General features: G+C 44.1%; 1 protein-coding gene across 1 annotated transcript; it reads right to left on the bottom strand.

Annotated features, from left to right (window-relative positions):
• Positions 1-14,762: 14,762 nt before the first annotated feature.
• Positions 14,763-20,780, bottom strand: LOC128408813 (vomeronasal type-2 receptor 26-like). The gene is made up of 6 exons (XM_053378836.1): positions 20,578-20,780; positions 19,690-19,987; positions 18,204-19,019; positions 16,931-17,158; positions 16,148-16,274; positions 14,763-15,693 (listed from the first exon to the last, which is right to left on the bottom strand). Exons 1-6 carry the CDS (start codon positions 20,778-20,780, stop codon positions 14,789-14,791), a joined length of 2,577 nt encoding a protein of 858 aa, XP_053234811.1. The 3' UTR covers positions 14,763-14,788.
• Positions 20,781-20,980: the final 200 nt, after the last annotated feature.

The following is a 20,980-nucleotide window of genomic DNA, read 5'->3' as shown; positions in this document are numbered from 1 at the left end:
TGCTCACATTGAGACACTCAGCCTCCGGCCTTGTCCTGGAAGGGCCTCTACCTTCTGACACCCCCCTTGATTCCAGCACCTCCCAGCTCAACCCTTCCCCCTTGTCCCACCACCAGGACCCAGGGGTTCAGTCTCATCTTCCCTGTCTTCCTTGAAGGGCTCTTGGATGGGAGGCTCCCCCACTCCTCTTCATCCAGCCAGTCTGTGATACTTGAATATGGACCATGTTGAGACACAGGTCAACTGAGGTGACCCACCCCCAGCCACGGCAGGAAGCTCTATGGTCCGCAGGCCCCACACTTGGCTTCTGGAAGGAGACAAATGTCTTGAGGGCTGCATGCAGCCCTTGGGCTGTGCATTGGAGCACCCCAACTTAGAGGAACTAGACAAGCATGTCTGATTTCACCATTGCTTTTTCATATTTGCTTCTGCTATTAGACAACATAGGGAGATCCACAATTCAGTTGAATATAAATTGAATTCATATGCAGATTATATTCTTCTGATTGTTTCTAAACCTCATTTTACAGTCCCCATGTTTATGGTGATAGATGTCTTTGGTTAAATATCACAATACTCTTAACTGGTGCAAACTGGAATTGGTGCCTACAATTGAAAATTTACTTACCCATTCATTTAAGGAGTATCATTTCCACATTTGTTCGAAAGCTATTAAATATTTAAGTATGGTGAGACCAAAAGATATAATTCACTTTGTAACATGTAATATTATATATATATATGAGAGAGAGCGATAGCGATAGCGCTTCCTTCAGACATTATTAGTTGGGAGTCATTAAGCCTTCCTCTTTGGGCAAGAACATTAATAATATATCGTAAACAGTTGATAAAGTCACAGTCCGGTATATCTTTTTAAGTTAGCCGATATTTAAAGCTTCTTGGGGACATTTTCACCCGGTTATGATTTTTTATATTATTTTGTAGCCCTTAGCAACTATTGTCCCTGGGTGCTGTTTAATGGGCAAATAGGGAGCCCAGTGAACTTTTCTTTCCAATCTTTTTTAAAAGCCAAAGAATAATGATGTAAACTTGAATCCCTAATTGAAGGACAATTATTCAGTGTATGAGCTGCTATAACCCCATGTTCTGAACAAGACCCCTCCCCCTATGTCTTCAGAGGTTTAATCTTCATCTTGATAATGATGGACGAGTGTCTTTCCAGAACTTCTGAGGCCTGCCTATTAGTCTCTCATTGACCCTAGGAGAGAAATTCTTGGCAGTCAGATATTCTGACCACCTTTTATCACCAATTAATTATCCATGCTGGCAGATGAGCAAGCAATGGACTCTTTCCAGTTTGCCATGCTCCACTGGGAGTCCAAATGAGCATCTTTTTTGATCCCCTTGCAGGAGGGTGCCCTGGCTAGTGTGACCTTGTCCCCACCCTCCACAATCTAGGTCTTCCCACTACCTGTCATCTATGGATTAAATGTGTCTGTGTGTGTTTATTTTAGCAGTTCTGCCCTGCCTCTTATATGCCAGAGGGCCAGCTGGAGCTAATCTTGGGTGGATTGACTTCCATAATGACAAGTTCTCCCATATCTAAAGAAGTCAGGAGACAGAGCTTCAGCTACAGCGAATCAGAGATAGCCCAGATGAAAGAGGGAGAATGTCTCCACTTATCATGGTAGTGGAAAAGCAGCAGCAGTAACCGCAACTCCAGTCAGAGTCAAATAGGAGCTCATGCTAGCAATACTCAAGCAATTTTTATTTCAAGGAGCTGACCATGGCTTTGAGACTAGAGAGGCTGCACTTCCCTTGTTGCTACTTCTGCTCAAAGATGTACTGGAAGCAGTCCTAATCCGTTTTCTTTTAAATTAGTATTTTAAAGTACAGGAAGAGCTAAAGAGGATGATTTTTAAGAAGACAACACTCAAATGATATCATGTTTACAGCACAATTAAAAGTAAAGCTTAATCATTTAGACATATTTTAAATCCATCAGACAAGGAGGCATAAACATTGTTTTCTGAAAGTTGAACCTAGGTGTGCACTAGCTGCATAGAAAGTAGTATTCTTTCGCTGAAACATGATGGATTCACCATTTGCCATTCAGAATCTGATAGAACACTAGCTCTAAATCATCAAACCATCACAGAACAAGATCAAATACCATCCTTTGATTTCATCATTAGATCCTCCTTTGTATTCAAATCAGGCCTGAGTACAATTATGTAGCACTTGGGAAAGAAGATGCAGCCCAGAAGCCCAGCACTGGAAGCCAAGATAGAGAAGATCTGCACAGCTACCATGTATTTCCCCTTTGTGCTCAGATAGGAGGGCACAAAGGAGACCCAAACACTGCAGAAGACCAACATGCTGAAGGTAATCAGCTTGGCTTCATTGAAGGCCCCAGGCAGCTTCCTAGCTAGGAAAGCCACTGTGAAGCAGATGGAGGCCAGGAAGCCCATGTAGCCAAGGACACCATAAAACATGGCAACAGACCCTTCATTGCACTGCAGGATGATCTCTCTGGGCTGGGAATGCATGTCAGACTCTGGGAAGGGTGGAGAGATTCCCAGCCAGATGATGCAGATGACAACTTGGACACTGGAACAGGAAATGACAATGGAGTTGGCCAGACTCTTTCCCAGCCATCTCTTCACTCTGTTCCCTGGTTTTGTGGCCAGGAAGGCCAGCACCACAGTGATGGTTTTGGCCAACACAGAAGAGATGGCAACTGAGAAGATGATGCTGAAGGCCATTTGTCGGAGAAGACAGGTCACTTTCCTTGGCCTTCCAATGAAGAGGAAGGAGGACAAAAAAGAAAGCAAGAGGGAAACAAGAAGGATATAAGAGAGGTCTCTGTTATTGGCTTTGACTATGGGAGTTTCATTATACTTAAAGAATATTCCTAGCACAAAGGCTGCACTTAGGGTTAAAACGATGGTTGAGGAAGCCAGGAGAACCCCCAAATATTCTTCATAAGCCAGGAAGTTGAAGCTCTTGCGGAGACATTGATCTCTGGCCTCGTTTGGATGTTGATCTTCTGGACACCTCGTGCAATGCTCAGCATCTGGAAAGAACAAGACCAACTTTATATCCTTCTGTATTGCTTTTAATGTGCAGACTGTGATATCAAAGTAGTTCCCACTAGAAGACACATACCGGTAACTATATCCAGTAAAAAAATAATTGCATATGACCCAGGAAATCAGGAATCAGTATCAATAAAATCAAGGATGATGGACTGCTTGAGGCAACAGGTATGCCATCCACTGGTGGTGAAAACAATGGGTAGCATGACCTAAGGGTCATCTAGTCCACCCCCTTGAATCTCAATGAAAGCTTCCATGACAGGTGGCTGTCCAACCACTGCTTAACAACTTACAAGGAAGGAGAGTCCATCACTTTCTGAGGGAGACTTGCCATCAAGCCTTACCATCAAAACTTTCCTCCTGATGTTTAGTTGGAATCTTCTTTCTTGTAACGTGAAGACAGTTTTCCAGGTCCTACTCATTGGGGCAGGAGAAAACAATGTGACGGCCCTTTAGATATTTGAAGATGACTAAAGTATGTCCTTTCAGTTCCCTCTTATCCAGGCCAAACATACCCAGCTCCTTCAGCTATCGCTCCTAAGTCTTAGTTTCCAGATCCTTTATCATCTTGGTCGGCCTCCTCTGCACACGTTCCAGCTTGTCCATATCTTCTTATATTTTGACACACAGAACTGGACACAATATTCCAGGTGGGTCTGACCAAGGCAGAATGAAGCAGCGCTATGGTTTTCCTTGATCTGGAAACTAGACTTCTGTTGATGCAGCTTAGAATAGCATGAACTGTTTTTGCTTATGCATCACACTATTGACTCCTGTTAAACTTGTGGTCTACTAATTCCCTAGATCCTTTTCAGGGGTACTAATGGCAAGCCAGGCGTTCCCCATCTTATATTTGTACAGCTGGTTATTCATGCCAAAGTGCATAACCTTATATTCCCCCCCCCTTATTGAAATTTATTTGATTTATGTGGGCCCACTTCTCCAATCTGTACTGGAGTTATCATCAGTTCTAAATTTCCCCCTGTATATTGGAATGAAGTGATTTCCTCTTCCTCAAGGGCAGCCCTTTCTGCTGGCATTACCCACCTTCCTGAGTGGAGATGGTCCCTTCTGCACAGGGAACGCAATCATAGCAGCAGAGTGGCATTCCTTCCTGAACACGTTTGACCAATCCAGGGCTGCAACTTTCCACACACTTGGAAGGAGGCAAGGTCTAAGCAGCAAAGAAATTGTGTTAGGCCTATTTATTTTTCCCTATGTAAATGAGACATCGGTTTGGGAAGGCCCAGGATTCTCATGTGAACCCTGCAACTAAGGCTTAGTGGCATTGAGTGTGCATTCGTATCTCGGGCAGGTTCACTAGCCATGCATGTTCCTGGTTGGGGTTAGGCTGGCCTCAGTTCTACATGCTCTGCTAACCTTCTGGTTCTCCTATTGTGGGGCTACACATGAAGAAACCTGGAAGCTGCAAATAGTGTGAAGTGAAACAGCCAGGCTGCTCAGTGTGGGAGCAGCCAAGTGGGACAGAGGTAGAAATGTGGAAAACAGAACAAGAGATTACTAGAACCACACTGGCTGTGTGTTTGCTACTGAGCCCAATTCAGCATGTCGCTACTTGGATCAGAGCCTAAGTTCTTACAGGAAGACCCGACCCTCCCCCCTCCCAAATATCTGCCATGGTGAATGGTGAGATCTGCAGGATAGTTCAGTCAATTAGCACAGCATGTTGCAGCACCACAGATATGGAAATTCATTTATCAATCTTCCATGTAGCACACCATGGAAAATAGAGAAGGTGAATGGCGAATTTACTTGATTGTTTTAACAAACTGAAAGCTATGACGAAATTTCTGTACTACCTGATTGTAATAAATCATCTTATGATACTGCTTCCATGGTTGTAAACTCTTGAAAGCACATACTTCTATTCTTCTGCCCTGTAAAATGTTGCACCAATAAAGACCACTGTTTAATTGGAGGTGGCTAACCATATTTTTTAAAGAAGGACCACAGAAACCTTCGATGGGTGTGGCCCAAGCATCAAAGCAGACATGGAGACAACTGCAGTTCTCAAGGCTGCCATCCAGTAGGCTTTTCCACCAGCTATTCTCCAGTGCTTTCGATCATTTTTATAATTCATTTTAAAATAGAGTTATTAAAAGAAGAAATGTATTTGATAGGTGGGCAGTCATTTTGGGGGGGTATCACAGTATCACAGCAGAGACATATGGGAGCAGTCAGTAAAAACATATTTTACAAATAATTTAATTTGGCATAGATAGTCTATTCAAACTCCTGAATGGGGGGGGGGGGGGCATCAAGTTAATGGTGGGACAATGATTGGGCTCAGTTAATGGCTCAACATCACAGTCTTTCACACACACTAGGGTGGGAAGGAAATAGGATGGCCAGCTTTAGCCATTTCCTCGCTAGGAAGGGCAAGGAGAGAAATGGGCAGGACTTGTTCATTTCAAAGCCCTTTCCTTTCCCTAAGAGGAAGATCACAATTTAAAAACCCTGATTTTCCAGTAGGCATTTGGCTTTGCTAGTTGGCTCTGCGATGTCCAATAGAACTCATCCACAATTCTCAAGGACCAACATACAGATGCTTAAGGACAGTTATACTCTTCCCTTTGCATTTCTGCCTTTTTATTAAGTGTGGGTTTCTGTGGGGAAATGGCCAAGCTCACTTTTCTACAAGTTGTTTGAATGCAGGTGTGAACTTCTGTTGGACATTAGGATAAGGTAAACGTATATGCATAACAGGCACATGTCAGAACTCCAGCAAAAGATCCTAAACGTCCCTTTAGTGTGTGTATGAATACAGATGAGTGCTAACTCACATGTAGACTCATGACATAGTAGCACGCCTCTGGGTTTTGGGTTGGCTTCTTTTACAGTTTAAATATGGCAGGGGTTGCGGTAAACCTTGACCATCTCATCTAATTACTAAAATAAACAACCCTCTGGAAATTGCACTCCAAAACAGTTGAATCCTACATATACACAGTTTGACAGAGACACCATGCTAGATTGTAAAAAAATGTTGAATGTTGATATTGACAGGCAAGTGAAAGTAGCCTCACCCTAAGCAAGAAACCATAATTAAGCTGCAACAGGATGGGAAATGCAATAAAATGAAAGGGATGATTTTGCCCACCTGGTTAAGCCATTTGGGCCATGCAGTGGAAACGCGGGTTAATGTGAACTTTAGGTCTGGGGACCCCTGTTGTTTTATGGTGCCAAAATCCACTCTAAGGACAGTCTTGTTGGGGAACTTCACCCAGATCACAACATCCAAGACAGCTCCCACTTCTCCATTCTCATCCAAATACACTCCATCCATGGAAGAATTATGAAACCAGACATTTCCCAGGAAAGGGTGGAGCTGGAATGGCAGAGAAAAGGGCAGTGTTTGGAATATGGGAAACAATCATGACTACCCAACTCTGACCTTTTCCAGCTTGAATTTCCTTTGATTTGAAGCTGGGTGCAGACTCAAGTTGCTGAGAGGCCTCCAAAATGTGGGCTACATGTAAGTTCGCTGTCAGGATCTGATTCACTACTTGGCGTAATTAGGCAGCCAGTTGACTCCTCCAGTGTTAAAGCAAGTTATTATGTACAACAAGTCCCGTTCCAAGTCCTTAACAGTCACCGGTTCCTTTCAAGACATTGCAGCGCCTGGGCTGGGACTCCTCCTCCAATGGGATCGCTCAGGGGAGCAACGTCTCTGACATTGGCCCAGTCTGTCAACCCATACACTTATTTGGGGGCATGCCTCATTCAATTTAATAAAAAAAGTTTGGGGCTGACTTTTAAAGCCCTAAATGGCCTTGGCTCAGTCTATCTGCAGGAGTGTCTCCACCTCCATCGTTCAGCCCAGAAACTGAGGTCCAGCTCCGGGGGTCTTCTGGTGGTTCCCTCCCTGTGAGAAGTGAGGTTACAGGGAACCAGGCAGAAGGCCTTCTCAGTAGTGGCACCCACCCTGTGGAACACCCTCTCATCAGATGTCAAAGAAATAAACAACTATTTTAGAAGACATCTGAAGGCAACCCTGTTTAATGAAGTTTTTAATGTTGGATGTTTTATCATGTTTTTAACATTCTGTTAAACATCTCCCAGAGTGGCTGGCGAAACCCAGCCAGAATATATCCACCTCTCTCCTAATAAGTAAATGAGACACTCAGACAATACAGGTTCCTGTCCCTTGAAAAAAGGCTGGAGTTTTGTGGAGCTCAATTGGTTCTGACATAGCACCCCAGTCAGGAGGGAAGAAGCTTTAGGGAGAGAGATTTTGTGCAAGACCATTTCGCTTGCCCAAGGGAATTCTTACGTAGGGAGGGTGTTTACTCAGCTGAATAGGAGGGAGTTAAGCCAGTGCGGGGTGCTTTACCAGAGGGGCTGTGTCCTCTATGCTGCCCTCTCACAGGGAAGCTGGAAAAAATTAATTTCAATTCAAAATAAAAAACCCCCTTCCAGTAGCACCTTAGAGACCAACTAAGTTTGTTATTGGTATGAGCTTTCGTGTGCATGCACACTTCTTCAGATATGCACACAAAAGCTCATACCAATAGCAAACTTAGTTGGTCTCTAAGGTGCTACTGGAAGGATTTTTTTTACAGTGGTACCTCAGGTGAAGAACTTAATTTGTTTTGGAGGTCTGTTCTTAACCTGAAACTGTTCTTAACCTGAGGTTCCACTTTAGCTAATAGGGCCTCCTGCTGCTGCCATGCCACCACCACACGATTTCTGTTCTCATCTTGAAGCAAAGTTCTTAACCTGAAGTACTACTTCCAGGTTACCGGAGTCTGTAACCTGAAGCGTTTTTAACCTGAAGCGTCTGTAACCCAAGGTACCAGTGTATTTTGTTTCGCCTATGGCAGACCAACATGGCTACCTACCTGTAATTTCAATTCAGTATGTCTTCTGAGAAGACAAGTCAAGGCTCCCATAACTTCACTTCCTTATTCACCACTGGGCCCATCACCTCCTGGCAAATAGAAGGGGAAGAAATGGAGGCAGTGAGAGATTTTACTTTCTTGGGCTCCATGATGGTGACAGCAGATGGTGACAGCAGTCATGAAATTAAAAGACCCCTGCTCCCTGGGAGAAAGGTGATGGCAAACCTAGACAGAATCTTAAAAAGCAGAGACATCACCTTGCCAACAAAGGTCCGTATAGTTAAAGCCATGGTTTTCCCAGTAGTCATGTATGGAAGTGACAGCTGGACCATAAAGAAGGCTGATCTCCGAAGAATTGATGCTTTTGAATTATGGTGCTGGAGGAGACTCTTGAGAGTCCCATGGACTGCAAGAAGATCAAACGCATCCATTCTTAAGGAAATCAGCCCTGAGTGCTCACTGGAAGGACAGATCGTGAAGCTGAGGCTCCAATACTTTGGCCACCTCATGAGAAGAGAAGACTCCCTGGAGAAGACCCTGATGTTGGGAAAGATTGAGGGCAAAAGAAGAAGGGTACGACAGAGAATGAGATGGATGGACAGTGTCCTCGAAGCAACAAACATGAGTTTGACCAAACTGCGGGAGGCAGTGGAAGACAGGAGTGCCTGGCGTGCTCTGGTCCATGGGGTCACGAAGAGTCGGACACGACTAAACGACTAAACAACAACAACATTCTCACTCAGCTGAGCAGCTCTCCTCCGTGTAAATGCCTCTTGAGAAGCAGCTCCTCACAGGCTTGGAGGAGGAGGAGGAGGAGGAGGAGGAAGAGGAGGAGAGAGGGGTGCAGCTGGTTAAAGGAAGGGTGTGTGAGAGTGCTGAAAATGAAGCATGGCATGGGGAAATGTCCCACTCCGAGTCGGCGCTCTGGAAAGGGAATGTGGAAACCAACACAACTCTAACACCCCCACAAAAAGGTTTTGAGTCTCAAACTTCCATATGGGTCCTGAAAGGGTACAGAGAAAAAATCCTTTCCCTCAGAATCATGGATGATGGAATTGGATCATGGAGAGGTTACAATACACCCTAAAGCAATATATTCATCATAGTCGCCACTCCAAAAATATTTAGTTTCACTGGGCCTTTATATCGAAAATGCATTTCAGGGCCCACATGTAAGGTTAGGAGGAAGCCCAAACCGATTACTTCAGATCAGTTAAGATGAGTCACTTAAATGCATCACAACCCACCAAAACTAATCTTTTTGCTAAATGTGCTCTTGAACCAAAATGAGGGTGCAGGGACTGCATGAAAGATCAGTGAAAATCAAAACCCATTCTTTATGTTCAGAATTGATGCAATGGTCACACAGAATGGCTACAACAAGTCCTAAAAACAGGGTGGTTAGGCCCTTACATGGAAAGGGGAGAAGAAGGGGCCACACAGAAGGTCAGAGAAACTCTGAACTTTATACTCAAGAACAATGAGAGGGTGACAGAGGCATCACATAACATACCCCAAATACAATCTTCACATTCATTGGGCTGTTGAACAAAAATAGGAATCATGGGGTCTCATTTAATTTTGGGGGGAACAAGAATCCATTACTTAGGACTGCAGGAGAATCACAGAATTATAGAACTGGAAGGGACCCCAAGGGGCATCTAGTCCAACCCCCTGCAATGAAGGAATCTTAGCTAAAGCATCCATGAAAGGTGGCCACCCAACCTCTGCTTATAAACACCCAAGGAAGGAGGGTCCACAACCTCCTGAGGGAGACTGTTCCAGTTGCTTAGAATGGCCACAATCTATCTCTCTCTCTCTCTCTCTCTCTCTCTCTCTCTCTCTCTCTCACACACACACACACACACACACCATGTTTGTAGTGAGACCCTAAAATATTCAGTTTGGGGGATCCTATAGCTAAACATGATCCAGAGTTTGGGCAGGGCTTCCAGTGAAAATGAAGACAGGAACCAGTCACTCTCATTTGTGGTGTAGGGTGTGTATTCTGTACTTCTTACCAGCTGAAACTGTTTAGGGCAATTTGGAAGGAAGCTCATATGGGAAAAACCATGACTACGGTGCCACAGGGCCTGAAAGTTGGGCTTGTAGGAGAAAAAACTTGGATAAAGGCTCAAGGGGAATCAGAAGGCGAATAAAGAAAAGTCCTTGAAACAATAGACTTTGTTATTGCATCAACAGAGAAGAGAGATCTGTTGACACACTAACAAAAGTTGGCCCACCCAGAAACAGCTGAAAAGGTATATTAAAAACTCATTGGCTGGCCCTCAGGTGCTCTTACAATCTCATGATTAATCCGAGCCCTGAGAATTGGACAAGAAAAGTGGTCCATGGCACAGGGTATATTTTCTGCAAGAAACTTTTCAGACACAGTGTAATAGCCTTGATTCTGATGTTTGGTTGATTTGTCTAAATCCCTGGTGATTTGGCAAGAATAAGAATAATTATAAGGAGAAGATGCATCACCTGAGTCTCTGTGTGGCTCAAGGCACAGGTGCAGACCTGGAGGAAAATATGAGAACAAGAATGCACAGAAATGGCTCCCTGGTCTTTACCTGGGTTGGCTTGGGGGGTCAAAGGTCAGCTAGACCTTTAAATGACATACTCTTTTAATGTTCCATGAATGCCACCAAAGTAGGGTGAACCTTGTTTTCCTTAATTATCAGAATCGTAGTGATTTATTCTTCCCAGAACTCAAGCGATATTTTTCGTAATTGTCAGACGTCCGAATAAATAGCAGCACAGTGTCATTCATTGCACTGTGCAGGTGCCCGGGGGAGAGAAATCTGGTGCACAGAAGATCCTGTGTCAGAGAAATATTGAGTCAAGATTTAGAGCAGCTGAAGTAGTTAGTAGTTTACTTCAAATTAAAAAACTTCAACCCCCGAAAAATACACGCCCTCCAAAATATCAGCAAAAAAGCACTTGCAACTAACACTCCAGTTGTAACACCAACACCCACGTCGTGAACATTCACCCTCCCTTCCCTACAAACTCAGTTACTCAATGGATCTGGTTCTGCTAACCATAGAATAGATGAGAGATCTTTTCAGTTGCTGTCTCTTCTGTATTGGCAAAACCCATGACTGTGGTGCTGGCCTTCGTGGCCACAAAGCCAGGAAACACAATCAAGAGATGTCTGGGGAAGAGTCTGGCCAACTTCATTGTCATTTCCTGTTCTCTTGTCCAAGTTGCCATCTGCATCATCTGGCTGGGAATCTCTCCTCCCTTCCCAGAGTCTGACATGCATTCCCAGTCCAGAGAGATCATCCTGCAATGCAATGAAGGGTCTGTTGCCATGTTTTATGCTGCCCTCCGCTACATGGGCTTCCTGGCCTCCTTCTGCTTCACAGTGGCTTTCCTAGCTAGGAAGCTGCCTGGGGCCTTCAGTGAGGCCAAGCTGCTCACCTTCAGCATGCTGGTCTTCTGCAGTGTTTGGGTCTCCTTTGTGCCCTCCTATCTGAGCACAAAGCGGAAATACATGGTAGCCGGGCAGATCTTCTCTATCTTGGCTTCCAGTGCTGGGCTTATGGGCTGCATCTTCATTCCCAAGTGCTACATAATTGTACTCAGGCCTGATCTGAACACAAAGGAGGATCTAATGACCAAATCAAAGGATGGTGTATCATCTTGTGCTGTGCAACTGATTTGATGATTAATATCTAGTGTCTAACAAAAGCTGATTCTTAAATTACTCATTTTTGACAACTGTCATCCAGCACCGACATACTTGCAAATGTAGCTTCTTAAGATTTCAATTTTTCATCTTGTCAAATAAATCATGAATGTTGAAATTGAAGTCATAATAGCTTTGCAATGGTCATAGATCCTTTTGGCATAAGCTTGTACATTGCTTCATCACAGGCTTATCCCGCTATATTATTGACCAACCATACTAGTCTTTATGCTGCTCATATTTACCTGGGGGTCACAAATAACCAGTCACACTTATTTGTCTATTCAAACTGTTGTAGACAGACATTTTCCTCTTCTTTGCCTTTCTTTTGTGCTGCATAAATTATTTGATCTACAGCAAGCCTCTTTGCTCTTATCATTATCAAAAGGGTTGTTATTTGAAAAGAGAACCATTTTCTCTGCATTTGTAGCTTCAGGTTTTTTCCTGACACACCTCATTGTTATCCTGTCCGGTGAAATTGACTGTATATTGGGGAAAGTATAGATACAGATCTGAAGATGTGGTGTTTCCTTGACAGGTGGTATTGAAGGAACCCCACAACCAAAATCTATGGGTGCAATGTGTATTATTCCCCAGCCAACCTTTACGTTGGTGGTGTTGTACATGGTGCCAATCTATTCATTTGGAGTTCCATGCCCCAGAGGAATAGCAGCAGAAACATAAGCCTTGGGTGGTTCTGGAGAACTGGAAAAACCGGTAGGAGGTGTCATTCATTTCAGAAGGAGGTGTAGCAAAAAGGCCACTAGTAAGTAAGTATAGTAAGTAGGCCTGCCAACACAATATCAGGGTCCTTGATTAGTCCTGGAATGAGGGACATGTCAGCTACCTTTTGTGCTGGTCCAGGGGGGAGATTACCGTGGGGCAAGGTCCAGGACCTGAGTTGAGGGTCGGCAGTCAGTCCTCCTCGGGCAAAGCAGGGTCCACAGCGAGAAGCCGGGCAAGGACAGGAACTCTGGGGGAACAGGACTGGATGCTGGCCGAAACAGCTCTTCAACGACTTTGTTCCCGCAACCTGGGACCGGGCTGACTGGCCTTTATCTTCTCTGAGGCCGGGGCGGTCCCGGCCCCCAGGAGACCCGCCTCTCCTGGCCTTAAGGCAAGCACTCCTCCTGGGAGAAACCAGTTCCCTTCGCCTCTCTGCCCTGAGCCTCTGCAGTTCAGGAGAGGCTGAAGGGTTACTGGACCCAGGGGGAGACTCACCTGTAGGCACTGAGTCCTCAACCACCTCCGGAGCCAGAGTGGATTCACCTGGTGCCTGCTCCTGAGGATCCGGCACAGGTGCAGGCGCTTCAGAATCAAGGCCCTGCCCCAGTTCAGCCGGCCCTGGAGGCGGGGAGTCCCGAGCAGGCTGGGATTCCTCGGGTTCAAACTCTGAATCGGAGTCCGAGGCCATCACACCTTTCTAGGATGTTCATAGTAAAGGGTGACATTTTCTCCATGTATTTGGAACATTTTCTTAGCATGCTTTACAAAGACACTTCCTTGGGTCACAATGGGGCTCATCAAATGAGCATCTTTCTTGACCCACTTGCAGGAGGAGCCCTTGGACAGTGCAACCTTTTCCCACCCGTCACAATTCAAGCCCCCCCATAGATTAAAAGTATGTTTGTGTTTATTCGGTGGATGAGCTGCTGTAACTCCATGTTCTAAACAAAGCCCCCCCCCAATGTCTCTGGAGGTTTAAACTCCTCTTGATAATGATGGGAAAGTATCTCTTCAGAACTACTTAGGCTTGCCTATAAATCTCTCATTGACCCTAGGAGATATTCTGACCACCTTTTATCACCAAATAATTATCCATGCTGGCAGATGAGCAAGCAATGGACTCTTTCCACTTTGCCATGCTCCACTGGGAGTCGAAATGAGCATCTCTTCTGATCCCCTTGCAGGAGGGTGTCCAGGATAGTGAGACCTTGTCCCCACCCTCCACAATCTAGGTCTCCCCACCACTTGTTATCTATAGATTAAATGTGTCTCTGTGTGTTTATTTTAGCAGTTCTCCCCTGCCTCTTATGTGCCAGAGGGACAACTGGAGCTGATCTAGGGTGGATTTCCTTCCACTATGACAAGTTCTGCCATGTCTAAAGAAGGAGACAGAGCTTCAGCGACAGAGAATCTGAGACATCACAGATGAAGGGGGGAGAATCCTTCCACTCATCATGGTAGTGGAAAAAGAGCACCAGCAGCAGAAACTCCAGCCAGAGTCTAATAGGAATGCATGCTGGATATGGTTTGCATTCCCACCTCCAAAGGAGCTGACAGTGGCTTTGAGACTAGAGAGGCTGCACTTCCCATCTTGTTACCTCTGCTCAAAGAAGTTTTAGAATATATAGCAAAGCCTGCAAAATAGATGCAAAGCAAATGGGATGAGTGGGTGTACCATGAGCAGTTATCTCAAGTCAAAGGGCATTGGGCTCTCTGGAAGAAATGATCTTCCTTTCTCCATTACTTCCTTCATCTAACTATCATTGCCGTGATATTTCCCAACAGAAATGAAGAAGAAGGAAAAAAATCAGCTCTCTTTCTCGCCAGCTCAAAAGCAACTAAGTCCTGAGACACCGTGAAGAGCAACAGATTTATCAGGGCACAATTATCTCAGTATTTTTAACCTAATGTTTTTGAAGGAAAATACAGATATTAATTGTATGTACAATGAAGAACAATTCATATCTCAAAGTTCAACATGCTTTAAATGACATTTTTCTTACCACGTTTATTCCCCCCTCCTAAAAACCCGCCCATTGTGGTCTGTCTATATATATATATATATATATATATATATATATATATATATATCTGTAAATAATGTTTCTGTGCCCTCAACTGTTCCTGAAACAAAATATTTCACTACTCAATTACACTTTTCTCCTCTATTTGTTTTAGCAGTCCCAATCAATTTTCCTATTAAATCAATATATGCAGGAAGTGCCAAAGAACCTGAATTTTAAGAGAAAGACATTCAGCTTTCCAAGTAAAAATAGCACAATTAAAAATAAAATTTATACATTTAGACACTTCTTAAAGGTTTGAAACGTAACCATCAGAAATGGAGCCATAAACATGCCTTTAAATCTAAAGCTACATTTGCAAGGCAAGTGTGTCTTTTTCATCATTGCTGTGCTGGACAACAGTTGTCGAAAATGAGTGATTTAAGAACCAGCTTTTGTTGTCAGATGCTCCTTTGTGTTCAGATCAGGCCTGAGTACAATTATGTAGCACTTGGGAAAGAAGATGCAGACCAGAAGCCCAGCACTGGAGGCCAAGATAGAGAAGATCTGCACGGCCACCATGTATTTCCCCTTTGTGCTCAGATAGGAGGGCACAAAGGAGACCCAAACACTGCAGAAGACCAGCATGCTGAAGGTAATCAGCTTGGCTTCATTGAAGGCCCCAGGCAGCTTCCTAGCTAAGAAAGCCACTGTGAAGCAGATGGAGGCCAGGAAGCCCATGTAGCCAAGGACACCATAAAACATGGCAACAGACCCTTCATTGCATTGCAGGATGATCTCTCTGGACTGGGAATGCATGTCAGACTCTGGGAAGGGTGGAGAGATTCCCAGCCAGATGATGCAGATGGCAACTTGGACACTGGAACAGGAAATGACAATGGAGTTGGTCAGACTCTTCCCCAGCCATCTCTTCACCCTGTTCCCTGGTTTTGTGGCCAGGAAGGCCAGCACCACAGTGATGGTTTTGGCCAACACAGAGGAGACAGCAACTGAAAAGATGGTGCTGAAGGCCATTTGTCGGAGAAGACAGGTCACTTTCCTTGGCCTTCCAATGAAGAGGAATGAGGACAGAAAGGAAAGCAAGAGGGAGATGAGGAGGATATAGGAGAGGTTCCTGTTGTTGGCTTTGACTATGGGAGTTTCCCGGAATATAATGAATATTCCTAGCACAGCACACGTGGTTAAGGATAAGAACAGGGCAAAGGAAGCTAGGAGGATCCCCAAAGATTCTTCATAAGCCAGAAAAGTAACGATCTTGTAGAAACATTGAACTCTGTCCTTGTTTGGATGCTGATCTTCTGGACACCTGGTGCAATGCTCTGCATCTGGAATGAACACAAGGAATAACAACTTTACTGCTTTTCCTTAACAAAAAGTAATACCAAAGTGTTCCCCACTAAAAGAAAATACCATTCTGTACAACCAGGGAGAGCAATTACTGGTATTAATAATATTACGGGATAGGAAAATGACACTCAAAAGGGACCTTGTTGGACTCAACTATATGAAACATTTGTGCCTGACAATCATCTGGGAGTTCATGGTGCCTCTTGTGCCAAGTTTGACTAACAGTCAAAGTAATGTCAAATTCCCGTATCTCAGGATTTCTAATTGTCATTCGGTGTGTCAATACAGCATGTATGAACACCCAATGGGGAAAATGCCCAGTTGTGTTGTAGCAGTGCATCAGTTCTAGAACTCCCTTTAATAAACCCTGGACACCAGAAAGATCCTTTGTCCTCTTCCCCAAGGGCAGATCTTTCTGCTGGTGTCACCCACCTTCCTGAGTGGCCATTGTTCCTTCCGCACAGGGAACGCAGTCATAGCAGCAGAGCAGCATTCCTTCCTGAACTACCTTGAAGAATCCAGGCTGGCAACTTTCCACACACCTGGAAGTAGGCAGGGGCTAAGCATAAAGGGGCATCAAGGAAAACGTGTTAAGGCTGCTGTGTTAAGGATGATAGCAATGTATTACTTAATTGATTATCTGTGACCACAGTTATAGACTGCTTGATTGCAGGAAAACCTCGCATGAGAATGTTTCCCTGTTTGATCCAAACCCTAGTTCCTTCTGCTTCCTTTCCCTTGTTGCTCAGCTCTGTTTCAGTTTCCCCTCTTGTACATGATGAAGTGTCATGATCACTGTATTAATCAGAGGTAGCTAAACTTTATTCATTTGAGATTCATAGTTAAGTTTCCTAGAAGGGTTCAAGTTAGGAGGCCATCTCTTCTATCAAACAAATCTATTGCACACTTTTCTGGAAGTTGTTCCATAGAACATGGATTTACAGGAGTATTTCAGGAAATATTGCCAGCACTGAGGCTGCTAAAAGCCACACTCTCTTACCAGTGGCCACATCATCTAGTTACTAAAACACGCTCCTTGAAATTACACTCCCATAGCAGCTGATTCATGCATATACAGAGTTTCACAGGGACCCACTGTTAGATTTTCAAGGAATGCCGGAGGCATTTGAAGGCAGTGCGACAGAAAACATGGTGGCATGATTTGAACTTATTGGATGGGAAATCTAATAAAATGAAACAAATTATTTCCCCCACCTTGTTGAGCCATTTGGGGCACACAGTTGCATTCTGGTCCATGGTGCACTTTAGGTCTAGGGATTTCTGCCTTCTGATGCTCCCAATGATCTCTCTAAGAAGGGACCGATTTGGAAACACCATCCAGTTCACAATGTCCAAGTCAGCTGCCAGTTCCCCGTTCTCATCCAAATACACTCCGTCCATTGAAGAATTGTAAAACTGGGCGTCTCCCAGGAAAGAGTGGAGCTAGAATGGCAGAGAAAAGGGCCACATATAGAACAGGGGAAACAACACTGACTATTCAACTCTGCACATTTCATGCTTGGATCTGCTCTCATTTGGGATTGGCTACAGAGTGTCAGGGACTGGTTGGGCAGTTTGGTGGGAACACCAGCCAGGGAACCCCCAGGGGAGGAAGGCTCAGAGGCAGGGGATTGGTGGTGGGAGACTGAGGAGAGGTCAGAGGAAGAAGATTGCAATGAGGGCCTGGATGCCGAAGGGGCAACAGGGTTTAGTGAGCAGGGACAGTCAGTGACTGGGAGCACAGGAGAGGGGTCAAGAGGCTGCTGGAGAATCCAAGGACTCTCTCTCCTGCTGAGACAGGCTCCCCTCCTCCCTGGTCTCCAAGAAGATGCAGGAGACTGAAGAGGGTGGAACAGAGAGCAGAGGTGCCTTAGAAAGGGCAGAAGGCAGGTCCCTTCAGTTCTGGCAACTGCCCTATAGGGGCCACACTGATTGGGAGGTGCTGCTGAGTTGTATGCCGTTTTCTTGAATAAACTTCCTGCCTCTGCATATTAATGGAATCAGAATATAAATAAGCCAGAAATATGACAATTGTACACATGTATTAAACTCTATCGTAATGAGAACATGAGTTGCTCAGGCACTTAATACAGGCTCCAGCAACACAAATAATCTTTGGACAAAGGATAGAGCTCAGTGGAGCTCAGCTGGTGCCGAAATATCACAATAAACAGGAGGGAAGAAGGCTATGGGAGAGAGAGCCTGTGCAATGCCATCTTTCCTGCCCAGGGGAATTCTTACGTAGGAGGTGGGGGTCAAATGGGCCACTGGAAGGCAAAGAAGAGGTTAAGCCAGTAGTAGGAACTGTTACCAGAGAGACTATCATCTGAGAGGAGATGAAAAGGATCCAATTCAGGGCACTTCACAAAGGGGTTTGCAAAATCTCACCTCCCCACTACATTCCTCAAGTTCTCCAAGACTACCATTCTGGAATTGTACAATTGATTGTCACGTTTGGCAGAGATGTCAGTGATGGGAAAGGAAATACCTGCCATGGCTGTAGCCTTTGAACTTCCAGACTGTCCTTCAACCTCCACTTTGATCTGGAGGAATATGCAGCATTTAAGGAACGGGCCACAGCTTGGACAGTGTTGTAAATCCTGTAGCTGTTTAGAGATAAGAGTCTTTCCAGATGGTCTTGGGGCAGCATCTCCAGTTCTTCTCTTTCTCTGCATCTTGTCCAGCTTTTCACTGACAATGTATTCTGTAAATGGGAACAATTAAAAGCTGTCTCCCAAAACTGCTTGCTTGCAAAGAAAAAGGCATCAAAATTGTCATATTTTGTCCATTTATTTGCCCCAATAGAGAAAGAAAGAATACTGTGGAAATGCTGGAAATCAAAACCATGGTTGATGAAGCTGACGAAGTCTATACTCAAATCCCACATAGATGTTGTGATGAAGACTTTCCCTGCTGTGGGTTTGACCAGCTGGTCAAATATTATTTTTCCAAGTCGTATTCCCAGCGAGAAATAAGTAGTTTCAACATAATAAAAAAATACATGGACTTGTCCCCACTTTTCAAAAGGAGGAACACTGAACCTCACACTGTATGTATTAAGTTGTGGAATGATTAGTGAGACGGCAACACAAATGCCACTCTCTATGAGCCCAGGTGTCAATGTCTTCATGAACCTCTCTCCGTTTTCAGTGTCTGGAGCAATGAGACCAATGAACGTCCATCTGAAATGATGGAGCAGCTTGACAATCGCTGGGTATATGGTGTCTTCTTTGGGGACCGTCCGATAGAAAAGGGGGAACTGCCTCTTGTCATTCAGAACATGGGAGCCAAAAGCATGGTTGACCTGGCAAGAAAAGAACTGTTGGTTTGCACTGTTTGGGATCAAAGCCGAAATAGTTATTTTCCCAAATAACATATATCTGTTTTGTAAAGAAACGTGGTCCTCCCCCCCAGATTTTCTTTGGCACATAAGACTGGACCCCATTTTTATCTTTATGAATTCCCTCAGTTCCTGTTTTCATCTTTTAAAATATGCTTTTATATTTCTAATTTACTGGTATTATGCTGTACATTTGTTTCAACAATTTTGTTACTATTTTATGTTATGCAATGCTAAAATGTTTTTTATTTATTGAATGCGTTATAACTGTTTTCAATTGAAAAACAAAATATCAGTTTCACTAAGGGAAATCTTTTCTACTTTATTCCATTTTTAGTGGCATGGCCACTAGTTTGAGGGAAGTTCCCTTCCTCCTCATTTTATATGCACAGGCATACACACACACACACACACACACACACACACACACACACACACAAATCAGCATTTGACACAAAGGGGAGGGAGAAAGAACAGGTAGTATCAAAACGAGAACAACAATTCTTCTGACCATTCCTTATCTCCTTTCTTCAATACCTTGACATCCAATGTCTTCCTCATTCTGAGTTGACACTACCCAAAATTTTCATGCCTGAGAAGCTCAGTCAGATAACCCCTCCATCTCCATTCCTACCTGTGGCATTTTATAGATGCTCAACATGCCTGAAATCTGGATGGAGTTCTCAGAGTCAGAGTCAGCCCCTTCCAGAACTGCAATCAAGTTATTCTGTTTTCCACAGTTGTAGTTTGGAACATTCGCCTGTCTAGAAGAGACCAGGTCTACCAAAGCTTCATACGTCATCCTTCCATGAAAAAAGTTATTATAAATATTGTAGCCCAGAGTGATGTTGGGCAGGAGCCTGGGATTCTGGTTGATCTCTTGAATGGCAAAGAAGAAGGACAGGGGCAGCCAGTACCTCGTTCCTTCTTTGCTGCAAAAAATATCACATCATATCCTCCAGCATTCAGTGAATATATCACTTCCAACTCTTTATTTTTTTGGACAAGCTTCTAAGGATAATCTAAAGTCCTGGATTCAATTTCTAGAATTTAATCCTCCTAACACTGATTGAAGTTCAGATTTTGACAGCCAATCCCCACTTAATGATGCCTGAGTGGTGGAAAAGCCTTGTTCAATCACTACCCATTATCCCTTGGAAAACAAAACTAAAATAGAGTGAATTTTTCATGATGGAATTAGACGGGCACAGACTTTCAAATAACAATAAGAGACAAAAGCTTTTTAAAGGCTCATAAAATGACACGGAACATCTATTGCTCTCTCTCCCCCCCCCCCCGGTCTCCCCCAACCCTTTAATTTTTTAAATTATTTTTTTTTGTTTTTAAAAAGAAGTGCAAACAGTAAAAAAGAAAGAAAATAAAGATTTAAAAATTTATAGCCTAAAGCATCACAGCCTGGAAGGTCTAAAGTACACAGATACACCACAGTTCCAGAAGGATGGTGGATAAAGATAAATATTGAATGAAGCAGCAATAACCAAATCGCCATAAATGGACTTACATGATAAAGGTGGTAGAGGGAGACTCATTGAAGTGCTGTGGATTAAATATTGCACCTGTGGCAGAGATGACTCCACTAATGATGTGGTCTCCTGGCCTGTAATAATTGAATGGCTCAATCCAGTCTCTCTCCAAAGTCAAGGGGCATTTTGCCTTCACTCCACAGTCTGCATGAGGCAGGAAGAGCAGGAGAAGCAGTACCATTCTTTGCCTGCTTGGAACACCTTCCTTGTCTGTGACTGCTCCTCTGAACTAGAAGATAATTAGATAATGTTGATGGAATGCAACCAAGACTTCACACCTAGAAGGGTTAGAAATCAGCCTTGCACCCTTGTATTGCAACTCGCCTGTCCTAAATCTGAACCCAAATTCTGAGTGGTACACAAGGCCTTTATGCACCAATT

Source organism: Podarcis raffonei, chromosome 2, assembly GCF_027172205.1.
Source record: "Podarcis raffonei isolate rPodRaf1 chromosome 2, rPodRaf1.pri, whole genome shotgun sequence".
Classification (NCBI taxonomy): Eukaryota; Metazoa; Chordata; class Lepidosauria; order Squamata; family Lacertidae; genus Podarcis; species Podarcis raffonei.
The sequence above is the reverse complement of the archived record's forward strand: the minus strand, read 5'-3'. Positions and strand labels throughout refer to the sequence as shown.

Bases quoted from the DNA above. Each gene is read 5' to 3' on its own strand.
- LOC128408813 (XM_053378836.1), bottom strand. From the start codon at position 20,780: ATGGTACTGCTTCTCCTGCTCTTCCTGCCTCATGCAGACTGTGGAGTG. The intron at 19,988-20,577 runs GTAAGTCCATTT...TATTTTTTGCAG, and splicing joins CCCTCTACCACCTTTATCAT to CAAAGAAGGAACGAGGTACT. The intron at 16,275-16,930 runs GTGGGGGAAATA...CTTTATGCTTAG, and splicing joins GCCCCAAATGGCTCAACAAG to CCCCTGCCTACTTCCAGGTG.